The sequence below is a fragment of the Rhopalosiphum padi genome, chromosome 2, assembly GCF_020882245.1.
Source record: "Rhopalosiphum padi isolate XX-2018 chromosome 2, ASM2088224v1, whole genome shotgun sequence".
NCBI lineage: Eukaryota > Metazoa > Arthropoda > Insecta > Hemiptera > Aphididae > Rhopalosiphum > Rhopalosiphum padi.
In genome coordinates this window covers 81,249,767-81,268,608 of record NC_083598.1, presented here as the reverse complement: position 1 = coordinate 81,268,608, position 18,842 = coordinate 81,249,767, and the positions used below count along the sequence as shown (strand labels likewise).

The window sequence follows — 18,842 nt, the reverse complement described above, 5'->3', positions numbered from 1 at the left end:
TTTCATAATATTCTCGTAAAATTATAATTAACTACTAACATGTTAGTTAAATTTGGTTAAATTGAATGAATGACATTTAATTGTACTCAATTATAAATATTTAAAATATGGTACGCTTTAATTTCTGATGAAAGATAAAGTTTAAAAGTTAAAATTATAAGGAACTTATTAGACATTTTTAAGGCTATTATGGTCGAGTTGGCCGCTTTTCTATACAAAGTGGACCGCCTTATATATTTGTATGTAGTATTATAGTATATTTTATAAATAGCATTTAAAAGACCGCAACACCCGCATGTGTTGTCTCCGTCTTACAAGTACGTAATATAGCAAATGTACGCTAAGCAGATCACGTTTAGCTCCGTCAGTTTAAAAATTAGAATGAATCGATCTATAATGAAATTTGATGGATGGTAAGAACATTATCTGTGTTTGTATGTTGTTTTTTTACGATTATTAAGTTTTTAAGTGAGTTATATGATCATTTTTAATTTATGCTATGTTATATACGCATAACTTGCTAAAAAATTGAACTATCGTAAAAAACCAACATACAAACACAGATTATTTTCTTACCATCAAGTTTCATAATAGGTCGATTCACTCTAATTTTTAAACTGACGGAGCTAAACGTGATCTGCTGAGCGTACATTTGGTATATTACGTACTTGTAAGACTGAAACACAGGGCCGTATTACCGCTTAGGCTATTTAGGCTAAAGCCTAGGGCGGCAAATTTTAACGGTCGAAACGAAATAGCTTTTTTTTTTATAGGTGGTAAATTTATTTCAGCCTATGAGTGGCAAAAACCTTAATCCAACCCAACATTTTTCATATGATATAATTAATCTCTATTGTACAAGACCGAATTAGTTAAGTTTATTAGTCTAAGATTATTTTAAGATCTTTAACAGTTTAAGATTTTTATCTTGTTATTTTTTATCAAAAATATGTTGTATAGGTAGTAAGTTATAACATATTTTTATAAATTTAATTTAATATTTTAACTAAACAATTTCATTTTTTTGAACTAAAAAACTTTGAGGATCGGACAAAGGATTTCCATTATTTTTTAAAAATACATAGTTGCCACTTAATAAAAAATATTGATAAAGTTGGCTATCAACATTTGAATTTTTTTTCAATTTTAATCCAATAATTTTTGAAGTATACAGGTATTAAACTACACCTCAAGACGCAAGTTTTAATATGAGCAGCGTGTATTTCAGTTAAAAATGGTAAAAATGTATTAGCCATTGAATATGAAGTGGCAGACTTCAGCCAATAATACCATACATTTTTAATACACCCAATTTCATCAAAATTAATTTAATTCATAAATCTTTGATTAGTTGATTAGTTATGAGATTACAATTTTCTATAAATACTATATTAGTATACTATAATAATTAATAATGCCTGAAGATAAAATGTATGACAAATGGTCATGGTCATGACATGAGTCATTTGGATGTGACTGTTTGAGTACGAGGACAAAATAATAATAATAATAAAAAAAAATGTACAGTCCAAGAAACTATTGATACATAGATCAAGAGAAAGCATACATTAAGTAGAATCCATTTTGAAAATGGTAATAAATATTATTTATATAATTTTTTATTGCACATATTATGTAGAATAAAGCATACGCACAATCATTATAAAATCGATAATATGTTCCTTGCTCCGCTCAGAATCTAAAATAAAATTTTACTTTTGAGAAGGACCAAAAAATTAAAGTACAATTTCATTGTAAATAAAGCAAAAATAGTTCAGTACGTTCTTGTATAATGTGCAGTGTGCAGAGTATTAAGACGATACAGTGTCATATGTAGCTATATACTATATAGTATGTACAATATAGTCTCTACATTCTGGGCTCTAAGACTAACTCATTTAATATTTTTACCATCTCCAGAAAATAATTGCCTTTTGTATTATATCTGTGAGATAACTTACCACATTTAATATAATAATACTAAATTATGTTCATTGTATATTATTAATTAATTAAAAAAATATTTGTTTAATATTATTTTTCAATATTAATATATGAAAATTTATGTATCAGTAATACATTTATTACAAAGTACATTGACACGTAATTTGGAATTAATTGTTCTTAAAACTAAGACATTTCTTAAGTGTGAACACTTTAAACACAAAATTATTAATTTAAGTGAAATTGTAAACGAACACATAACTATTATTAGTATATCAGTGGTGACCAAGTACGGCCGTGGGCCAAATCCAGCACATCAAAGTAATTAAAATTAAAAAAAATATATATTTTAAAAATGTAACATTTGTAAAATATTTCTTATTGTATTTTCATCAATTACATACATTTATACTTAATATATATATTTAATTTTACAACAAACAATATAAAATAAAAAATTACATTTGTTAGTATACCTATATTAAGATGTGCCTAAAATAAAATATGTATAACATTCAATTTAAAGAAAAAGTTTAAATTCTAAGCCCGCCGAACATTTTTAAAATTTTTTTATGGCCCTTGGTATAAAAAGGTTGGTCACCACTGTGCTATATCATGAACCTACACATAATATTTTATAAAACTTAATTTTTTAAAATAACTTTAGTCATAACTATTATCTACATTAAGTGTAGAAACTTTGAACAAGTACATACTTAAAAAATTAAATACATAACATTGACATTTTTAATAATAGTAATACTTAAAAAAGATCCACATAATTATAGCACTAGGATTTACATTTTTCAATACTTGATACTAGTTGTTTATATTGATTCCATACAGGCATTAATTTTATGCATACTGTTCCACCTCCACGTATCTCCTGGTGTTCCTAAAACCATGAACATTTGAATGTTAAATAATACTGATGTATTTTTATTTTTTATAGTATATTATTTAAGATATAAGCATACAGCTCGATTTATGTCACCAATGCAAGTCCAGTGTACAGAACTCTTCCCAGTCACAACCCATTTGGAATGATCCAAGGATGACTTGTACCATACATTATTCAACCCTTTAATGTTCTTCATGGCCAGCGACTCAATGTTCATAGTCCTTAAAACCATTATTATTAAGGCAAAATTAATCTAACTATGTACTTAGTGCATTATTTCTACATCAACTTACTTGTAGTGACCAGAACATGACGAATTTAAGGAACCAGGCGAATTCAACCAAGTCTCTGTGTATACATTTGACTGTGCCATCTGTGTGATTAAGTCTTCATATAAATCTACAACAATTAACAGATAATAACTTACAGTTGTATGATGAAATAAACAATTTTATTTAAATACAAGAAAATCATTATTACTACTGACTGATATTCCGATTATAGTATTTTTATTTCGTATATAAATATGTCAATAATGTGTTTTGATTTTTAAATACCTACATTGTAACATAATAAGTAGCTCATATAAATACGTGCAAAGTTTACCTTTTCCATAGTGCCTGCTCTTAGCAATGGACAAGAACTCTACGCCCTCGGCAGAGCGAAGAGGCTGTAACCTCACTTCATATTTTTTCACTTTTGGAGTTTTGTGCGGCAGAGTGGCGTTGTACAAACCCGGGTACGTGGATTTCAGATCACCTCCGAAGTGACTGCCGTATACCAACACCTCGTTTTTGATTAACTGATTGCCTGCAGGATCGATAAAATAATTAATTAATACTCAGTCACCGTCCAAACATGTTATGATAGATGTGTTTAGATACTCACCTACTTTATCCAGTTCGTCAGCCATCATGGACATGCACAGAAAACTTTGGCCGTATTTTACACCGGTTTTGGGATACGTATACGAATTGTTGTTTTGGTAAGGTAACTGTGGGAATAAGGGCACGCTGTGCACTAGCCATAAACCCGAACTGTTGTCGGCTACCACAGTACCTTTGGAGTGACCCTTCGTTAATGTTACTGGACCGTTAGTCGGTTCATCGTTGTATACGATCCACATTATCGACTACAAAATATACGGATGTATTGGTATAGCTATAATTTATATTGTATATAATCGAAATCTACAAGTATCTATAGCTTTAGGTTTCGGGGGTGACTGAAACGTGTAATTGATACAATTCAAGACATAATAATCAAATGAAAAGGATGGTGACACTTGCAGACAGTTGACGTAGGTATTCTCCTCAAATCTAAACGTTCGTATAATATATTGACTGAAAACTCTAGAGTAGGTTTACTCATTATACAAACATAAAGTAATAATGGTGATACAAAGTGAATAATCCTAAAAAAATTTCGGAAACTGCAAAGTAGTAAAATTTTATTGACTCAAGAACCTTGTCTCATTGTCTCCTGAAAAATATATTTAAAAAGTATTCTATACCTAGGTATAGAGTTGTATCATTGAAATTCTGATTAATTTTCTGAAAGTATAAAGTTTGATCGCAAACTCTATAATAAAATATAATTCACTAATTGAGATAATTGAGTAATATTTTGAAAATATAAACATATTGACAGTTATAATAAATGGTGTTTTTCTAATACTAAAATTCAATTATAATTATCTATTATGATAATGATGGTCAAATCCTCTTAAACTTTGTAGGTACTTAAGTTATTATTGGTTCACGTAATTACGAAAGTTAATTCAATAAACGTATAGATAGATGAAAATAATATAATATTTATTACTGTATTGCTAAGAAAATTACCTCGTTAAAAGTTTTAGTGGTCGTGTACATCTGCGATATCGTGTGTCCGATTGCTGACTTTTCGGTTATGATCCCTGTAAAGTAAGTCCACTCCGGGTTCTTCGCGTCCATATAGACGTAAACGGTCCCATCGGACAAATTTGACATGAGGTTTGGCAACTTGATAGCCGTAAACCTATTTTTAACAAATTAAAATAAAAGTTCGAAAATTAATGAATAATATATGAGTGTAATAATTAATAAGTAATTAAGTTCGTAATATATTTTATTAGTTAAGACTTGTTAGTGTTTGCATAATTGAGGTTTTGTGTAGGCAAAACATATATTATATATATTATATAATTTTTACTAATGTTTAATGTATATTGTATATTATTATTATTTATTTATTACGGGTCGTGAGCCCAATATAATGTACAAAAATATATAAATTTAACCTAAGTGGGTCGTGGGTGTTACAGTTACCAAACTTTACAAATAGAAATTTTATGGAGACAATAGTAATAATACAAACACATGATATAATATATAGTGAGACATAAATATTTACATTTTTAGGTACATAATAGTAATAATACAATATTCATTGATATCTAATAATAATAGGATATCATCCTATCAATTGGCTGGTTTCTGCCGTAATTGGTATTGTGTGAAGTAATAGCGAAGGGAGTGGATGACCTAGTTTGACGGGAAGGAACTTTAAAACCAACTTGTGCGAGTAGGGAAGGAGTATCAATAGATCCATCAATTAGTTTGTGTAAAAAGAGTAAGTTAGCCTCAACTCTTCTATCAGCTAAAGAGACAAGACCTAGTTTTTGCATAACTGGATGGTAGTCGTGAGGTGGATGATTAATTTTCAGAATAAACGCTGATGAGCTTAAAAATCTTCTTTGGACACGTTCTATAAGAGATGAATCCACTGCCGTACAGGGGTCCCATAGTACTGAGGCATACTCAAGAAGGGATAATAGGATATATATAGGATAAGGGATATATACTATATATATACCAGTGGCAACTGGCGGCTCGTAGTAGTTTAGCACAGGAGTGCGATGAAAAAATTTAAGAACTATTATACATCATACAAAAAATTAAAATGATAAAATAATAATACAAAATTAAACACGTCGCGCGTCGTTGCCGTCCGATTTGAGCGACAAAATTCACCGCACATCATAAGCTTCTATAGCCGCCGCGCCATCGATATTATTACTTGTATATTAATATTATATACCTATAGTTTATACGGGAAACCGGTATTTTTATGTGCGATTCTAAATGTCGCACAAGCCGCAGCGTTGCATAATATATAATTATTTATTAATTAATTATTTAATAATTATTAAAAAATAAAAATATATTTAATTGTTAATTTTTGTAGGGAGTGCGGCGACCGCACCATCGCACATATGCACGAGTCGCCACTGATATATACATATTGATAGTATAGCACAATTGTATTAATTTATAATGATTTTTACTTTAACCGCGTGAATAATGCAAATGTCTCTCCGCCATCATGTTGACAAAATAGATCAGATTATGTAATTTCATCGATGTTAAATACGGAAGGAACTATTTAATTTATCCATATACACACATCAGGACTTAAAGTGGGAAAAAGTTCTAGGGGGGCTAATGTCTCCATATATTTCCACATATAATTTTATGTATTATATTATTATGTCTAATCTCTAATGCATACAGTATAATTATAAAGGTAATATGTTATGTATAAACATTAAACAGTGGTATACTCATCTCATTTTTATTCCTGAATAATATTCGAATTTGTAGTTTATTTCGTGAAAAATGTAAACAACAAATAATTTTACATTTTTAAGAATAATTTATGTTTTGTACGAATTTAATATTTTGAAAGAGAATATTTTTTCTCATTATATTAAGTTGTAAGTATTGATTGTCTTTTAAGAAAACTTAATTAATCAGACAAAAAATATTTATATCATGAAAATGTTGTATTTTTATTGCTTTAAATTGTACAAAAAATTCAAATTCTACGCATGGTAGGCTAAGCAAGCTTAAAAAATTACACATTCACACTTTATCTATATATATATAGGTTAATATGTGAATATATAAAACTCAATTTTACATTATTTTATAAAGAGCTATTTAAAAAAAAAACAATTATAAATATTTAAATATGAACATAAATTGTATTTTCATTAGTAAATGTTTGCTTTAACATTGAATAACACGATTTCATAAAAAATAATTTACTTATTTATTTGCTTACATACCTATTTATTCAGCTTTATTTTTACATGTCTTTTGATTATTTATGTATTTTATATTATGCTGATGCCATATGCTAATAATATAATATATAAAAAATAAAAACTACGATTTAATCTCAATGAAATTGAAATTCTGAGTTATATTAACTAATATCCATGCCATGAATTGCTATTACTGAATAGTTCCTTCAATCAAGTCAACCTCGACCTTTCTATATATATACATCTATTGTGCTTATTGTAAATATATTTTATACAGATTGTACAAATAAAAATAAATATGACAAAAAAAAAAAATATATTAACTAATATTTAGTTATAATTGAAGCGTTCCGGCATACTTTACGAATAATTTGTTAGGGGATGTTTTTTAATCAGCATTATCTAGAGGTAGAGGAACTTATTACTGAGCAACTGAGTCCCCCTGTGTCCCCTCACTTCAACCCCTATTATACTAACTATAATATTTAAAAACGTAATCGGTTTTATTTACCAGTCTACCGGTTGTCCATTCGGGTCTTTACATTGTAGTCGATCGCCTAATGCCACCACAATGACGGTCATCGAAACGACCATAAATATCGAAAATGCTCGTTCCATCTTGTAACTAGACAATTATTTCAAAACTGCCACACTGGTGACTTCAACAATAAGACCACCAATTGTATGCCTTCCTTTTATATAAACATTTTATAAAAATAGAATAAGTTTAAACACAGTACTAATATATGTTATAGTAGGTTATATAATATTATATCTATAATTAACAAAATCTTACGTTCTTATCTAACATAATAAATGTCAACAATTTACAATTACAATGAAATTTCTATATTACGGAATTTCATAATTAAAAAAAAAATTGTTTTTCATAGAATTAAATAAGAAGATTTTGTTAAATTTAAATTTATTGTATAAGTTTTATATGACCATGTCTATTCATTCGGGTAAAAATATTGCAAATACATTTATTACGTATACGGTATACGTAATTTATAAATGTCCATATAATATTGTCTTAGATTATGAACTTATTGGTCGACGTCTCGACGGTCAATGTTGCATTGTTGCTTTTATCACTTAAAATTAAAAAAATAGCTTTAAATAATAAAATTGTATTGGGCATTGGCTTAAACCGGTACCGCAACTAATATAGGTAACAGGACAGGCAGGGCGAAATCTTGCCAAAGGGCCTAAATTTATTTTTTGGCAAGGGCCCATAATGAGCCACATATTATTATTTTTTCCTAGTTTTTAATTATTATCTTATTAGGTATCTTATTTTTTTCGAATTAAAGAAATATGTCTCACAGAATTGTGTTTATGACGTATTAAAAAAATTACAATATTTAGACGTTCAAAATTGTCAAGACCATGGTTATAATAATGCCACAGACCCTCAGTTATGAGTTGAGCTTATTTAGGAGAGCAACAAATACGAATTATGTACACTACTGCGCATAAAACTTAGTGATTTGTGATGCAGCAAAATTGACGCAAGTTGCAACCAGCTTTTTTATAATATTACAGACTACAGCCTATATTCAATTTTTTCAGTTCTAGCCCTAGTTGGACGTCATTTGCATTTGGTGATGAAACATTAATGTAACAATATATAAAATATTGGACAGTCGTCAGTCGGCCTTTAAATAATTTTTTTGATCTTAAATTTTGAAAAGACCATCTTGAGGTTGTTAAACCCTCCGGCAATGTTAAATAAATTGTACATGCAACATGCTCCTAATATATCAGAATAACTTATAGTAGTCATGGGCAATTCTATATACAGTCCGGCAATGTATAATTTTGCCTACATTGCCCGAAAGTCTACTTTCGAAACCAGCGCTCGACGACGGTGTATTACATGAGGAACCAACTTGTATTTAACCAATGTTATTTTACGAAAATCATGTCGGAAACCCTGTAGCCTAAACTAATGAACCAATTGACTTGAAACTTTCACGAACAGCTCAGATTGGTGTGTAGATGATTCTGTGAAAATTTCATTTAGTTATATGCAAAAGTATTGGCATAATTATTTAGCAAAACGCTATTTTTTTCAACAATTTCACTTAGTATGTGTTTGTGCTGGCCCATTTTCCCTTTCCACGCGTCGGTTGCAAATGTTGCAATCACTTGTTGCGTAATCGGTCGTCACGGCACAACGATGAAATATCTGGCCGCCCGAATTTCCCCCTCCATGCAACGGGCTCACGTTGATTTTGTCTTTTGTGTATGAGTGTAAATGTTAAACGAAAAGTTCAAAAGTTCTCCTTTGTCTCAGATCTGCTTCGTGTTTTGTGTTTATGACTTATAATTAATAAGTAATAACTATTATTTCGTTGTGCGTTTCGTGTGTTTGCAACGGTGTTTGTTGATATAATTGAAACGAGGGCGTTTTGCGGTGAATAAATCGCAATTTTGTGCATTTTAAACTGTGCGAAAGTTAATAACGTAACATGGTGTCCAATGCTTATAAAAAAAAAATTCAAAAACGTGAAACAGCGATTAAATACAAAGACAGAAGAGTAGCTCTTCTTAAATCTCGCATTCTATCTACGGAAAATCGTAAATCAGAGTGTAATTAAAACTTTAATTATATAATAATATACCTCCCCTCTCCCGAACAAATACATTTCATCACCGTCTGATAAGAATTAACTATATCCAAAATTGTAATTAAAAAAATGAGTGATATTTCATCAAAAACACTCCGTATAAAAACATCGCTAAGTAAAAAAAATCACTTAAATTACAAAAGTTGTGATATTAAAATTTGGCTAAGTAATTTCATAAATTCATTAATATTGAAGTATTTATAACGTGTTTGTATTTAATGTACCTTGTGTATTTATTTGGTGCAAATAATATTTTACTTAACTTGGCACAGTTACTATTATTTATGTCTCTACAGCTAAGAAACCAAATGCACTATGTCTCGATTTCTACATAACTATACGCATCATTTTTATTATTGTTAAACTACAGAACAATACATCTATTTAAATACATCTTTCTAATAACCGCCAAGCTAAGTAAAATATTATTTGCACCTAATAAATACACAAGGTACATTAAATACAAACAGTTATAAATAGGTACTTCTATATTAATGAATTTATGAAATTACTTAGCCAATTTTTAATATCACAACTTTTGTAATTTAAGTGATTATTTTTACTTAACGATGTTTTTACACGGAGTGTTTTTGATGAGATATATACCTACAGGAATGAATGAAAAAATATAAGTATATTTGATCACTGATTACAACGGATAAGTAAGTAATTTGGAATGAATCATTTTTTAAATTAAGACATTTTTAAAATGTTTTTACAAAATTGCAATATTGATTTAAGTTTCTTATAAAAATAAATAGATATTATTTGTCTATCGCCTATCTACGCAATCAGATTATTCTTAAAAATAAAACCTCTAGAGAAATACCTGTAAACTAAACATAACCTTTTATTTAAAATTAAGTAGAAATAACAACCTACCTGTGTACTGTGTAGAGTATTAAGACGACAAAATGTTCAAAATGTATGTATCAACAATACTAACTGTTTACATAGTTTTGATTTCATGAAATCTCAACTACCCCTATCTAAGATTCCCTCCTTTAGTTCTTTATTATCTGAAAATTACCGTCTAAAACCATGTCCTTTGTTATATTCATGATTTTACTTATCACATAACAGATATGTGCTCAGGTTTAAGGTTATGTAAAAAATATATAGATAGGTACCTACTTGTTTTAAATCTTTTTATTACTTTTTACTTAAAGTTAAATTTAAAATTTGTTGAAATTAATTTAGAGTACCCACAGAAAATGTAGTGTCTCCCGCTGTCTCTCATACCATTATCAATTTATCAAACGATAAATTAATGTTTTCTTCGAATTATAGATTTTTCTCAGGCGCTCAGGGGATACTGATTTTCGACGCAGCCAAGTAGTTGGAGTGCCAAACTATTTCAAAATCACTATGGAATTATTCAAATACTTGTACATTGTTATCACCTAACAACTAACATAAGTCACTGAGCAGTCAGCATAATTGAAAACAAAAAATGAAATATAAAATTTGTTAAAGCTTTAAAAAATTTACTAAAAAGCTAGTGTTCTTAATGGGAATTTATTTTAAATATTAGTTTCTTCTTTTTTTTTTTTACTATTGTGCCATCAATTTCTTTTATAGTCAGTTTATAGTTACTTAATAATAATTTGTATACAAAGAATATTTAATATTTTAATAATTAGTTTAAAATATTTATTGAATAACTATATTAGGTAATCATGTATTTATGTTTGAACTTAATTAACACATGTTCAACATAGGTATATAGCAACAAACGACTATTAAAATTTAAAAGATAACATCAGTCAATGATATACAAAAATTATAAAAATTAAATATTTAATAAATTACAGTCTTATAGAATTTGATTTTCCTTGGCAATTATAGATAGGTGTTTGGTTTGGAGAAGATACACACCATTCATACCATACTTTATATTCGTCACAACACCGCCAAAAATGAACAGATATAACATTACCCGATTTAACAAGCATTGTATCCTTGATTGGAAAATAAACAGGGAACCAACTGAACATGCCAATACTCTCAGTTAATGGTTCTATACTTATTGTAATATTTTTATACAATACTGCATCAAAATAGCCACTAAAACCATGCAATTGCATGTTAGAAGTTATTTCAAAATCAAGGCATTTATACCGAGCATTGCTTTCTAATGTTTTTTTGGGGTGATGAAATGTAAATAATTTTTTGGTTTTGGTCGGCTTGTAGCTATTGGGCTGTAAAACAATGTACGACTGTTCAAATGCAGCATCTTTCGAATTTGATAAGCATGACTCATCGATGGCTTTATTTCTTATGGTCTGACTAAAAAGTTTATGTGACATTAGAGGCCTTAAATAGGATGAATATTCACAAGGTATACTAATACCATCGTCTTTCAAACACTTCTGAGCTCCATCTAGGCATTCTGGTGACAATTCATTATCACCAAATGATCCCAGGAGTTCAGACACCATTATATCACACTTTTCAGGTGGATCCCATTCTCGTCCATCACTAAAAACTACATCAACAGATTTACCCCAAATGTTTTTTTGATACATAAGAAGTGTCGGTATGGCATTTTCATTTTTTTCAACTGCATATATTTTAACATTTACGGCTGCTATATCTGCAGCTCTCAGACTGGCTTTAACTAGAGGACCTCGACCAGCACCAATAACAGCTATAACAATATTTTTTACCTTTTTGTCTATGATTGCTAAATGTATAGCTTTTTGGTATTGCGTATATTTAACTGGATCTTGTTCAAATACATGATACACACAAGACATAAGATTATCTCTGAGTGGTTGTAAAGGTAGTTGTAGAAGATCATCACACTCTAATATTGGAGATGGGATATTAATATTCTTAGAAACAAATATTATATAATAAAAATAATCCCTCATATTTGGTAGTGGTTCGCCTGATAAAATTATTGTCCATTTTTGTTGTATTGCTATTTTCAAAATAACTTCATGTTCTTCATTAAGTACTGGATATCCTTTTTTGTTTAAATTGAAAAGATTTGTACTTATAGATAAAGCAGATATGGGTTCACCAACCCATCGACTTATCTCATCACGAGTTGGTACGTATTTGGTAAGGTATAAAACTATGCCAATTTGTAAACTATAACCAGTCATGTTCCTAAAAGTATTCCAAGAGTCCCAAGCATTTTCTAATGTTGGTAAATTAAAATAAAACATAATAGGTTTATTTGAATATTTACAAACCATTCGAGCCAAATTAGCAGAATTGTTTTGTAATTTAAAATCAATTAAAAACTTTTTAATATTGAAATTATACAACATACTAAGCTTTTGATTAAATTGATTTTCCATGTCATTTTGAAGTTTATAATCATCACAATCCACTGTTGGCAATTTTGCTATTACTTTTTGAAGTAAATCTTTATTTAGTATTGTATCAAGACTTAAAATTTTCTCATTGTCAAATAATTGGATACAGCCCATTTTACAGTACCATGCTGTAAGGTATTCTAAACACTGTTGTATGTCAGTTTTAGAGATGAAATCAAACGCCAAGTCAACAGGAATGTATGATGTTATTAATGAAAATCTGTCTATATTGGCCATACTGTTATTATTCATCCTATAAACAATATAAATAGCTAAATTAAATTAAATTATTAAACAACACATACCAATAAAAATAAAAGGTTTATTATGCATTAAAATATAATTTTTCAATTAGATGTTTAACATATTTTAACTATGAAGTTATTTAAACATTTCTTTTTCATTTTTTGATTTTAATACATTACAATATTTAAAGAACAATAAGCAAGGCAGTAATGAGCATGACATCTATGGAGAAAGAACACGTTTTACAAAATAAAAAAATTTTAAGTCAGTGCTTTTTATAATTTCATTTATTTGAGATATATTCAATAATATTATGAAGAATCTATGGATCATAATTTATAAATATGTAACATTTAATGTAATATGAAGTGTGAAAAATGAAACTACAAACTGTTTGGCTAGAATAAATTTCATGTTAATCATAATAAACCATACAATTTACCTACCTATATATATTAGAATTTATAGTATATAAATACCCATTGAAATGCCAATCAATTATCAAAAATAAAATAATTATTATGATATTATAATCTTCAAAAAACAAGTCTGTCCCACTCCCATATTTATTATTGATCAAAACAAATAACCACAGGTTTTTATAACATTTTTAACTAAGACTAATTTAATAAATTTTAAATTTATAATGCATAGGTAGATACTGAAAATATGATAGAATATTTATTTTGTAATTATGTCTTAATGCTGAAAGTATTGTTTCCCTCCCCCCCCCCCATAAAATGCTAATAAATTAATTAATTTCGATGTAGTCAAAATGAGAATCTATCCTTGTATACTTGTCGTTCAAAGATACTTACATTCATGAAATTGATAAGAAATATCAAGTCACTTAAAAAGTTAATATTTTTATATTCTCGGTAAATTAACTATGGTTGCCACTTGTCGGTCGTCGAAGTTCGAGAAAACACACGTGTGCTTAGTAGTCAGTGCATTTGCCATCTACAATATTCTACACAGTACACGAGTCGGAGTTATCGAACTACATCAATACCAAATTAGCAGTATTAGTACAATACTCATACTGTCTATACTGTAATAGTTTTATAGTAGAAGTAAAACATAATAACTGATAAGTGACAGGTGTTAGTGTATAAAACCCGACAAAGTGCATAAAATGAACGATATAGATCGCATAAGTTCGGCAGTCGTCGAACCCACACGACAGTTTGAACATGTGACACAGATTTAAGCAGCGTCCACACTAAAAAAAACTTGTCAGTTGTTAGCAACATTTATTTCCGAAATTCTGACATAGATATTAGATAGTCGTCGAGACGTCGACAAATACTTATGTTACCACTTATGAGCGGAAATCGGAAACATTGTCGAAAACATGTGTTTTCGACAAATATTTCTTTGGTCTGGACGCGGCTTTATATTTATTTATATTATATTTATTATTTAATATTTATATCCTAGGGCATGATCATTGGCTATTGAGCAATAATAAAAAGTAGATACTAAGGACGTAGGGTACGATTACTAAGATCATTACCATTGAGTATAAATAGTATAATACATATAAAAATACAGTATAATATATAATAAATATGCAATACTGAGATCTATAAAGATTGAAGATTAGAGAATATAGATCTGTAGGCTTTATGCTATGATCATATGCATTGAGCTGTGTTGTAAACATCGAAATTGCAATTATACGAATTGTATTACAACAGTCATCAGTGACAGAATTCAAATTCAAAATAAATTAATGTCATGTCAAGTCATGATAAATACCATGTCTAGTAATTTAAGCTTATCAAGTTTGAATGTTATGTCTCGGATCGTTGGGATTTCCATTAGCTAATTTTATTATTATTATTTTAAGAATTTTTTTTGTCCAATAAAAGTTTTAAATAAAAAGGCACATTTTGTAAATCAGCGTTTTATTATTTTTGATCTACGCGATCCTTAGTCGAAGTTATCGCGACTCCCTGGTTGAGAAACGCAGATCTATCCATCAAACGTCAATTCATTTTCCAGAGTACTTACATCGTTTTATTTAGACGACGTCCAGGAAATTTCGAGTTTCGGTTTGCCCGTGAGGGGGGGGGGGGGTCTCACGATCACCAGATATTCTGTTGCCTTACGAGTATTTTTTTTTCATGCTACCTTGATGTGATAGTTAATAGTTATTATTGAAAAACCTCGTTCTCTTGAAGGCCAACAGTCATATTAGTATATTACTGTATAATATGTATTCAATATTATATAGGTTAGAAAACATAAAACAAAATTTAGTCCTCGAAGTGATCACGGCAAATTGATTTTTTGATCAGTCGTGTTAATTGAAACCCAAATAGTCCACTCAAATTAAATAAATAACGTAATCAAAAGTGAACATCTGATGTTCATAATTTATTATATATATTATTAGACATTTGTGTATTTACTAATTTACTTATTTACTATACCTATAATCACTTAACGTATCCACGTATCGTACTATTGTGCATTAGCGAATAATACTCTTGACATTTTGAACATGATTTCATATACAAGAAAATATAAAACATGTAATACCACTTGGTTTTTTTTTTTTTAACTTCATTGTTAATTAATGATTTTTACATTTATATAATTATTCATTATTTAGGTGTTAACTATTACCATAAGTACTACTGATTTTATCATTTCTTTTCTTTTTTTTGGATTGTATTCAAAATATATTATAAGATAGCTGAACTGTACTCACAATGCATTACTTATTGTTAAAGGGTTTAAAACCCATTTATTATACATTTATACATAAATAAAAAAATAAATAAATAAATACCTGCGATAATTACAACCTTGCATATTATATTATTTTGTCATCATGGTTGTTCCTCATTGGTTGGGCGTGTTGTAAAATGTGAACTTAAAAATTTTCAATTTCTAATTAAATTTTTCTCATCAAAATCAAACATTTAACATTATATAATTCAAATTTCATACCGGGAAAACTGTGATAGTGTAATTATCAGTGATATTATAACTGATAACCGGGTAGACTGTGTAATTTTTTGAGTGTTGCCAACGTGATGATCAGCCAAAGACAATATACAGTGATAACCGATAACTATGAAGTAGGAATAGGGGAATTATGGGTTATTGAATATGGATCTTGATGATTGACGTTTTGTCCACCAGAGGTCGCCAACAGCGTTTAGATTAGACGACAGACGTCGTCCTTTTTGATTTAAAATGGCAATAAATCAACTTTTTTTTGTTATTTTCTTTATTTTTTCATTAATATAATCGTCGACCGACTTTTTAGATTTCACACAAACCGTCAATGGTGATGCCGGATCGTCGTTGCTGACATACCGTGCCACAAGTACACCGGAGCCGGCCGGTCATTTTTCCACCGTCAAATTCACATATAAAGATCAATACATGTTAAAACACAAAAAAGTTTCCGTGAAAAAAATTTGCCCCGGTTGTGGCTTACAGGTAACATTAAAAAATTTAATTTAAACCCGCGATGGATAGCTTTGTAGGTCGCTGTGCTACTATCGCTGTAAAATGTTTGTTTTCCTTCACCATTGTCATTAGTTTTTAATTTTAGTACCCAGTTGCTGTGAAGACTTGTACCAAATGCAAGCATTCATTTTACCTGTCCAAAAAAGACATTACCCCCAAAGTTGCCCCTACCAAGGTGGCAGCGGCGACGGTCGTGTCAGTTCAAGAATCCAAGGATGTTACAACCTCTTCGACTACACGTTCAGACGGCCGCCGTAGAACTGAACGTGTACGCCGTGAAAAACCTAACTATTACGATGCTTCTGCATTCATACGTAAAACTCGGGTAAGTAGATTCCTCTCTAAAAAAATATATCTAAATTTTATCCAACTTAATATACCTTAATATTAGTTGATTTTTATGTTTTAAATAATTTTGAATTTGACAAGTGTTAAATTTCTAATTGACTAATTTATTTTTAAAGATAATATTAATTTTATTAGATACATATCATAGGTTTCATACATAGTTATGTTTTTAGATAAGTAAAGTATTAATTTTACCATAAGAATTAAATACTTTATTATCAACAATATTTTTTATCATACCTAAAGAAATTAAATTGTTGTCAAACATTAAGAATTACATAATTATTGATTATATATATATACATAATTCTAAAAATGCAAGTCAATTATAAAAATTATAATATTTTTATTACTTAGTCAGTGTTATTTTGTAGGTACCTATTTTTAACATTTATTTAAAATATGCTTTTTAATGCAAAAATTCAAAATACTTTTACATTTTTTTTTTTTTGTGATACGTTAGTATACTTTTAGTGTTTAAATGCTCTACTGTACATTTTTGGAATTTCCTTTATTAAAAAAATAAATTATTCAACAACTATTATCTGAAAAAATTTTTTTTTATAATATTTTTGTAATGACCTGAATGTTTGTTATAGTATTAAATGCTATGCCCTACTTCTAAATCTATCATTTAATATATTTTAAATTCATAATATTATATTAAAAAAAAAAATTAAATTCTATTTATTAATACTAAAAAGTAATATTATACATCTTTAATTTAAATATTTTTACAGAAACGTACTGAAAAACCAAATGCAAAACAAAAAGATAATTATCAAGGTCGCCGAGGTGTACAGATATCACAGCCTAAAAAAGGTGTAGCATCTTTAAAACAAAATTATAAAACAAAAGTTGTACAAGATCCAGAAGATAAAATATATCATACTATTATGAAGAATGAAAAAGCAAAAGTATGTGCTATCATTCTATCTGAATTGAATGAAAAGTTAATGTTAACTTCTTGGAGGCCGTGAAGCAAATGATTTCAAGACTTATTACTTTTTAGTATACTAATTATAAGATATTCAAAAACATTTAATTTTGAATAGTTAAAATTTTCGAATAGGTAAAATTTCAAGTGAGATGTATTTTAATAAAATAATCAAAATTTCAAAATTAGATTCTAATTTAAAAATGTTTGCTAGATATATTTTATTATTAATTGCAGTTTGAAATTCTGAATGATTGATTTATAAAAGTAAGTAAATATTTCTTCCTAAAATACTTTTATTGAAACAGGAACGATTTGTTCCTAGTTAATTTTTATTATTTAATGTATATTTTTAAATAAAATGTGCCATGCATTTCCAATTATTCAATAAGCAATTATTTATTTTGAGAATTCCTGTTAAATGTAAAGTTAAATATTTCTTTATGTCTGTATAAGTGATTTTGAAAGGGTATTTTATCCATTATACTATTTGATATCTTCATTCAGTTATCTAATAAAAATTATGAATAAGATTTATTACTTTTATTCTCATACAATATATTGATTTGTAAATATTATATTTTGAAAAAAGTATGTGTTCGAATTAGTGTTTAATTTTTATTTTATATTATTTGTATTTTAATCAAGATAATATTGTAAAACACTTTCTTAATATTTGTCAATGTATTTTAATTTTATTAAGACTTAAATTATGGCATCATTTTTTTTTCATTATTATTATTATATTCATAATATTTTTAATTTATATTATTAACGTGTCATGATTTTTTTGTAAATCAATATTGTGTTGATTGGCGTTGTTAATTGAAGATAAATTTACAAATGAAAGAACTGAGTATAATTATATGTTTCAATTTTATGAAGTTAAAGATACAGTGTTATTATTATAATTTGAATAATA

The 18,842-nt window shown here is 28.2% G+C and overlaps 3 protein-coding genes and 1 long non-coding RNA gene across 8 annotated transcripts; 2 read left to right on the top strand and 2 right to left on the bottom strand.

Moving 5' to 3' along the window:
• Positions 1 to 2,061: 2,061 nt before the first annotated feature.
• Positions 2,062 to 10,784, bottom strand: LOC132922321 (cell-death-related nuclease 7-like). 3 transcript variants are annotated; one of them, XM_060985785.1, is made up of 8 exons: positions 10,454 to 10,784; positions 7,447 to 7,627; positions 4,690 to 4,864; positions 3,734 to 3,977; positions 3,452 to 3,655; positions 3,139 to 3,244; positions 2,922 to 3,066; positions 2,062 to 2,839 (listed from the first exon to the last, which is right to left on the bottom strand). In XM_060985785.1, the coding sequence occupies exons 2-8, from the start codon at positions 7,551 to 7,553 to the stop codon at positions 2,735 to 2,737; spliced, it is 1,086 nt and encodes a 361-aa protein (XP_060841768.1). In that variant the 5' UTR covers positions 7,554 to 7,627; positions 10,454 to 10,784; the 3' UTR covers positions 2,062 to 2,734. The 3 variants fall into 3 exon arrangements, with proteins under 3 accessions (XP_060841768.1, XP_060841769.1, XP_060841770.1); XM_060985786.1 differs by having other exon boundaries at positions 7,447 to 7,623; XM_060985787.1 differs by lacking the exon at positions 7,447 to 7,627.
• LOC132922324 (UPF0547 protein C16orf87 homolog) lies at positions 9,188 to 18,810 on the top strand. The gene is made up of 4 exons (XM_060985792.1): positions 9,188 to 9,533; positions 16,430 to 16,605; positions 16,721 to 16,960; positions 17,724 to 18,810. Exons 1-4 carry the CDS (start codon positions 9,413 to 9,415, stop codon positions 17,961 to 17,963), a joined length of 777 nt encoding a protein of 258 aa, XP_060841775.1. The 5' UTR covers positions 9,188 to 9,412; the 3' UTR covers positions 17,964 to 18,810.
• Positions 9,540 to 11,395, top strand: LOC132922325 (uncharacterized). The gene is made up of 2 exons (XR_009661005.1): positions 9,540 to 10,233; positions 10,862 to 11,395. It is a non-coding gene; the product is annotated as an uncharacterized LOC132922325 (long non-coding RNA).
• Positions 11,202 to 16,436, bottom strand: LOC132922319 (protein arginine N-methyltransferase 5-like). 3 transcript variants are annotated; one of them, XM_060985781.1, is made up of 3 exons: positions 16,108 to 16,436; positions 15,947 to 16,029; positions 11,202 to 13,153 (listed from the first exon to the last, which is right to left on the bottom strand). In XM_060985781.1, exons 2-3 carry the CDS (start codon positions 15,967 to 15,969, stop codon positions 11,380 to 11,382), a joined length of 1,797 nt encoding a protein of 598 aa, XP_060841764.1. In that variant the 5' UTR covers positions 15,970 to 16,029; positions 16,108 to 16,436; the 3' UTR covers positions 11,202 to 11,379. The 3 variants fall into 3 exon arrangements, with proteins under 3 accessions (XP_060841764.1, XP_060841763.1, XP_060841765.1); XM_060985780.1 differs by having other exon boundaries at positions 15,947 to 16,436; XM_060985782.1 differs by lacking the exons at positions 15,947 to 16,029; positions 16,108 to 16,436 and adding an exon at positions 13,965 to 14,618.
• Positions 18,811 to 18,842: the final 32 nt, after the last annotated feature.

Excerpts from the sequence above, each read along its gene's own strand:
- LOC132922321 (XM_060985785.1), bottom strand. The coding sequence starts at position 7,553 with ATGGAACGAGCATTTTCGATATTTATGGTCGTTTCGATGACCGTCATT. Across the intron at positions 3,978-4,689 it reads CCACTAAAACTTTTAACGAG|TCGATAATGTGGATCGTATA; the intron begins GTAATTTTCTTA and ends TATATTTTGTAG. Across the intron at positions 3,245-3,451 it reads GAGCAGGCACTATGGAAAAG|ATTTATATGAAGACTTAATC; the intron begins GTAAACTTTGCA and ends TAATTGTTGTAG.
- LOC132922324 (XM_060985792.1), top strand. The coding sequence starts at position 9,413 with ATGGTGTCCAATGCTTATAAAAAAAAAATTCAAAAACGTGAAACAGCG. Across the intron at positions 9,534-16,429 it reads GGAAAATCGTAAATCAGAGT|ATTTCACACAAACCGTCAAT; the intron begins GTAATTAAAACT and ends CCGACTTTTTAG. Across the intron at positions 16,961-17,723 it reads CATTCATACGTAAAACTCGG|AAACGTACTGAAAAACCAAA; the intron begins GTAAGTAGATTC and ends ATATTTTTACAG.
- LOC132922319 (XM_060985780.1), bottom strand. The coding sequence starts at position 15,969 with ATGCAAGGTTGTAATTATCGCAG. Across the intron at positions 13,154-15,946 it reads CAAGGTTGTAATTATCGCAG|GATGAATAATAACAGTATGG; the intron begins GTATTTATTTAT and ends TATTGTTTATAG.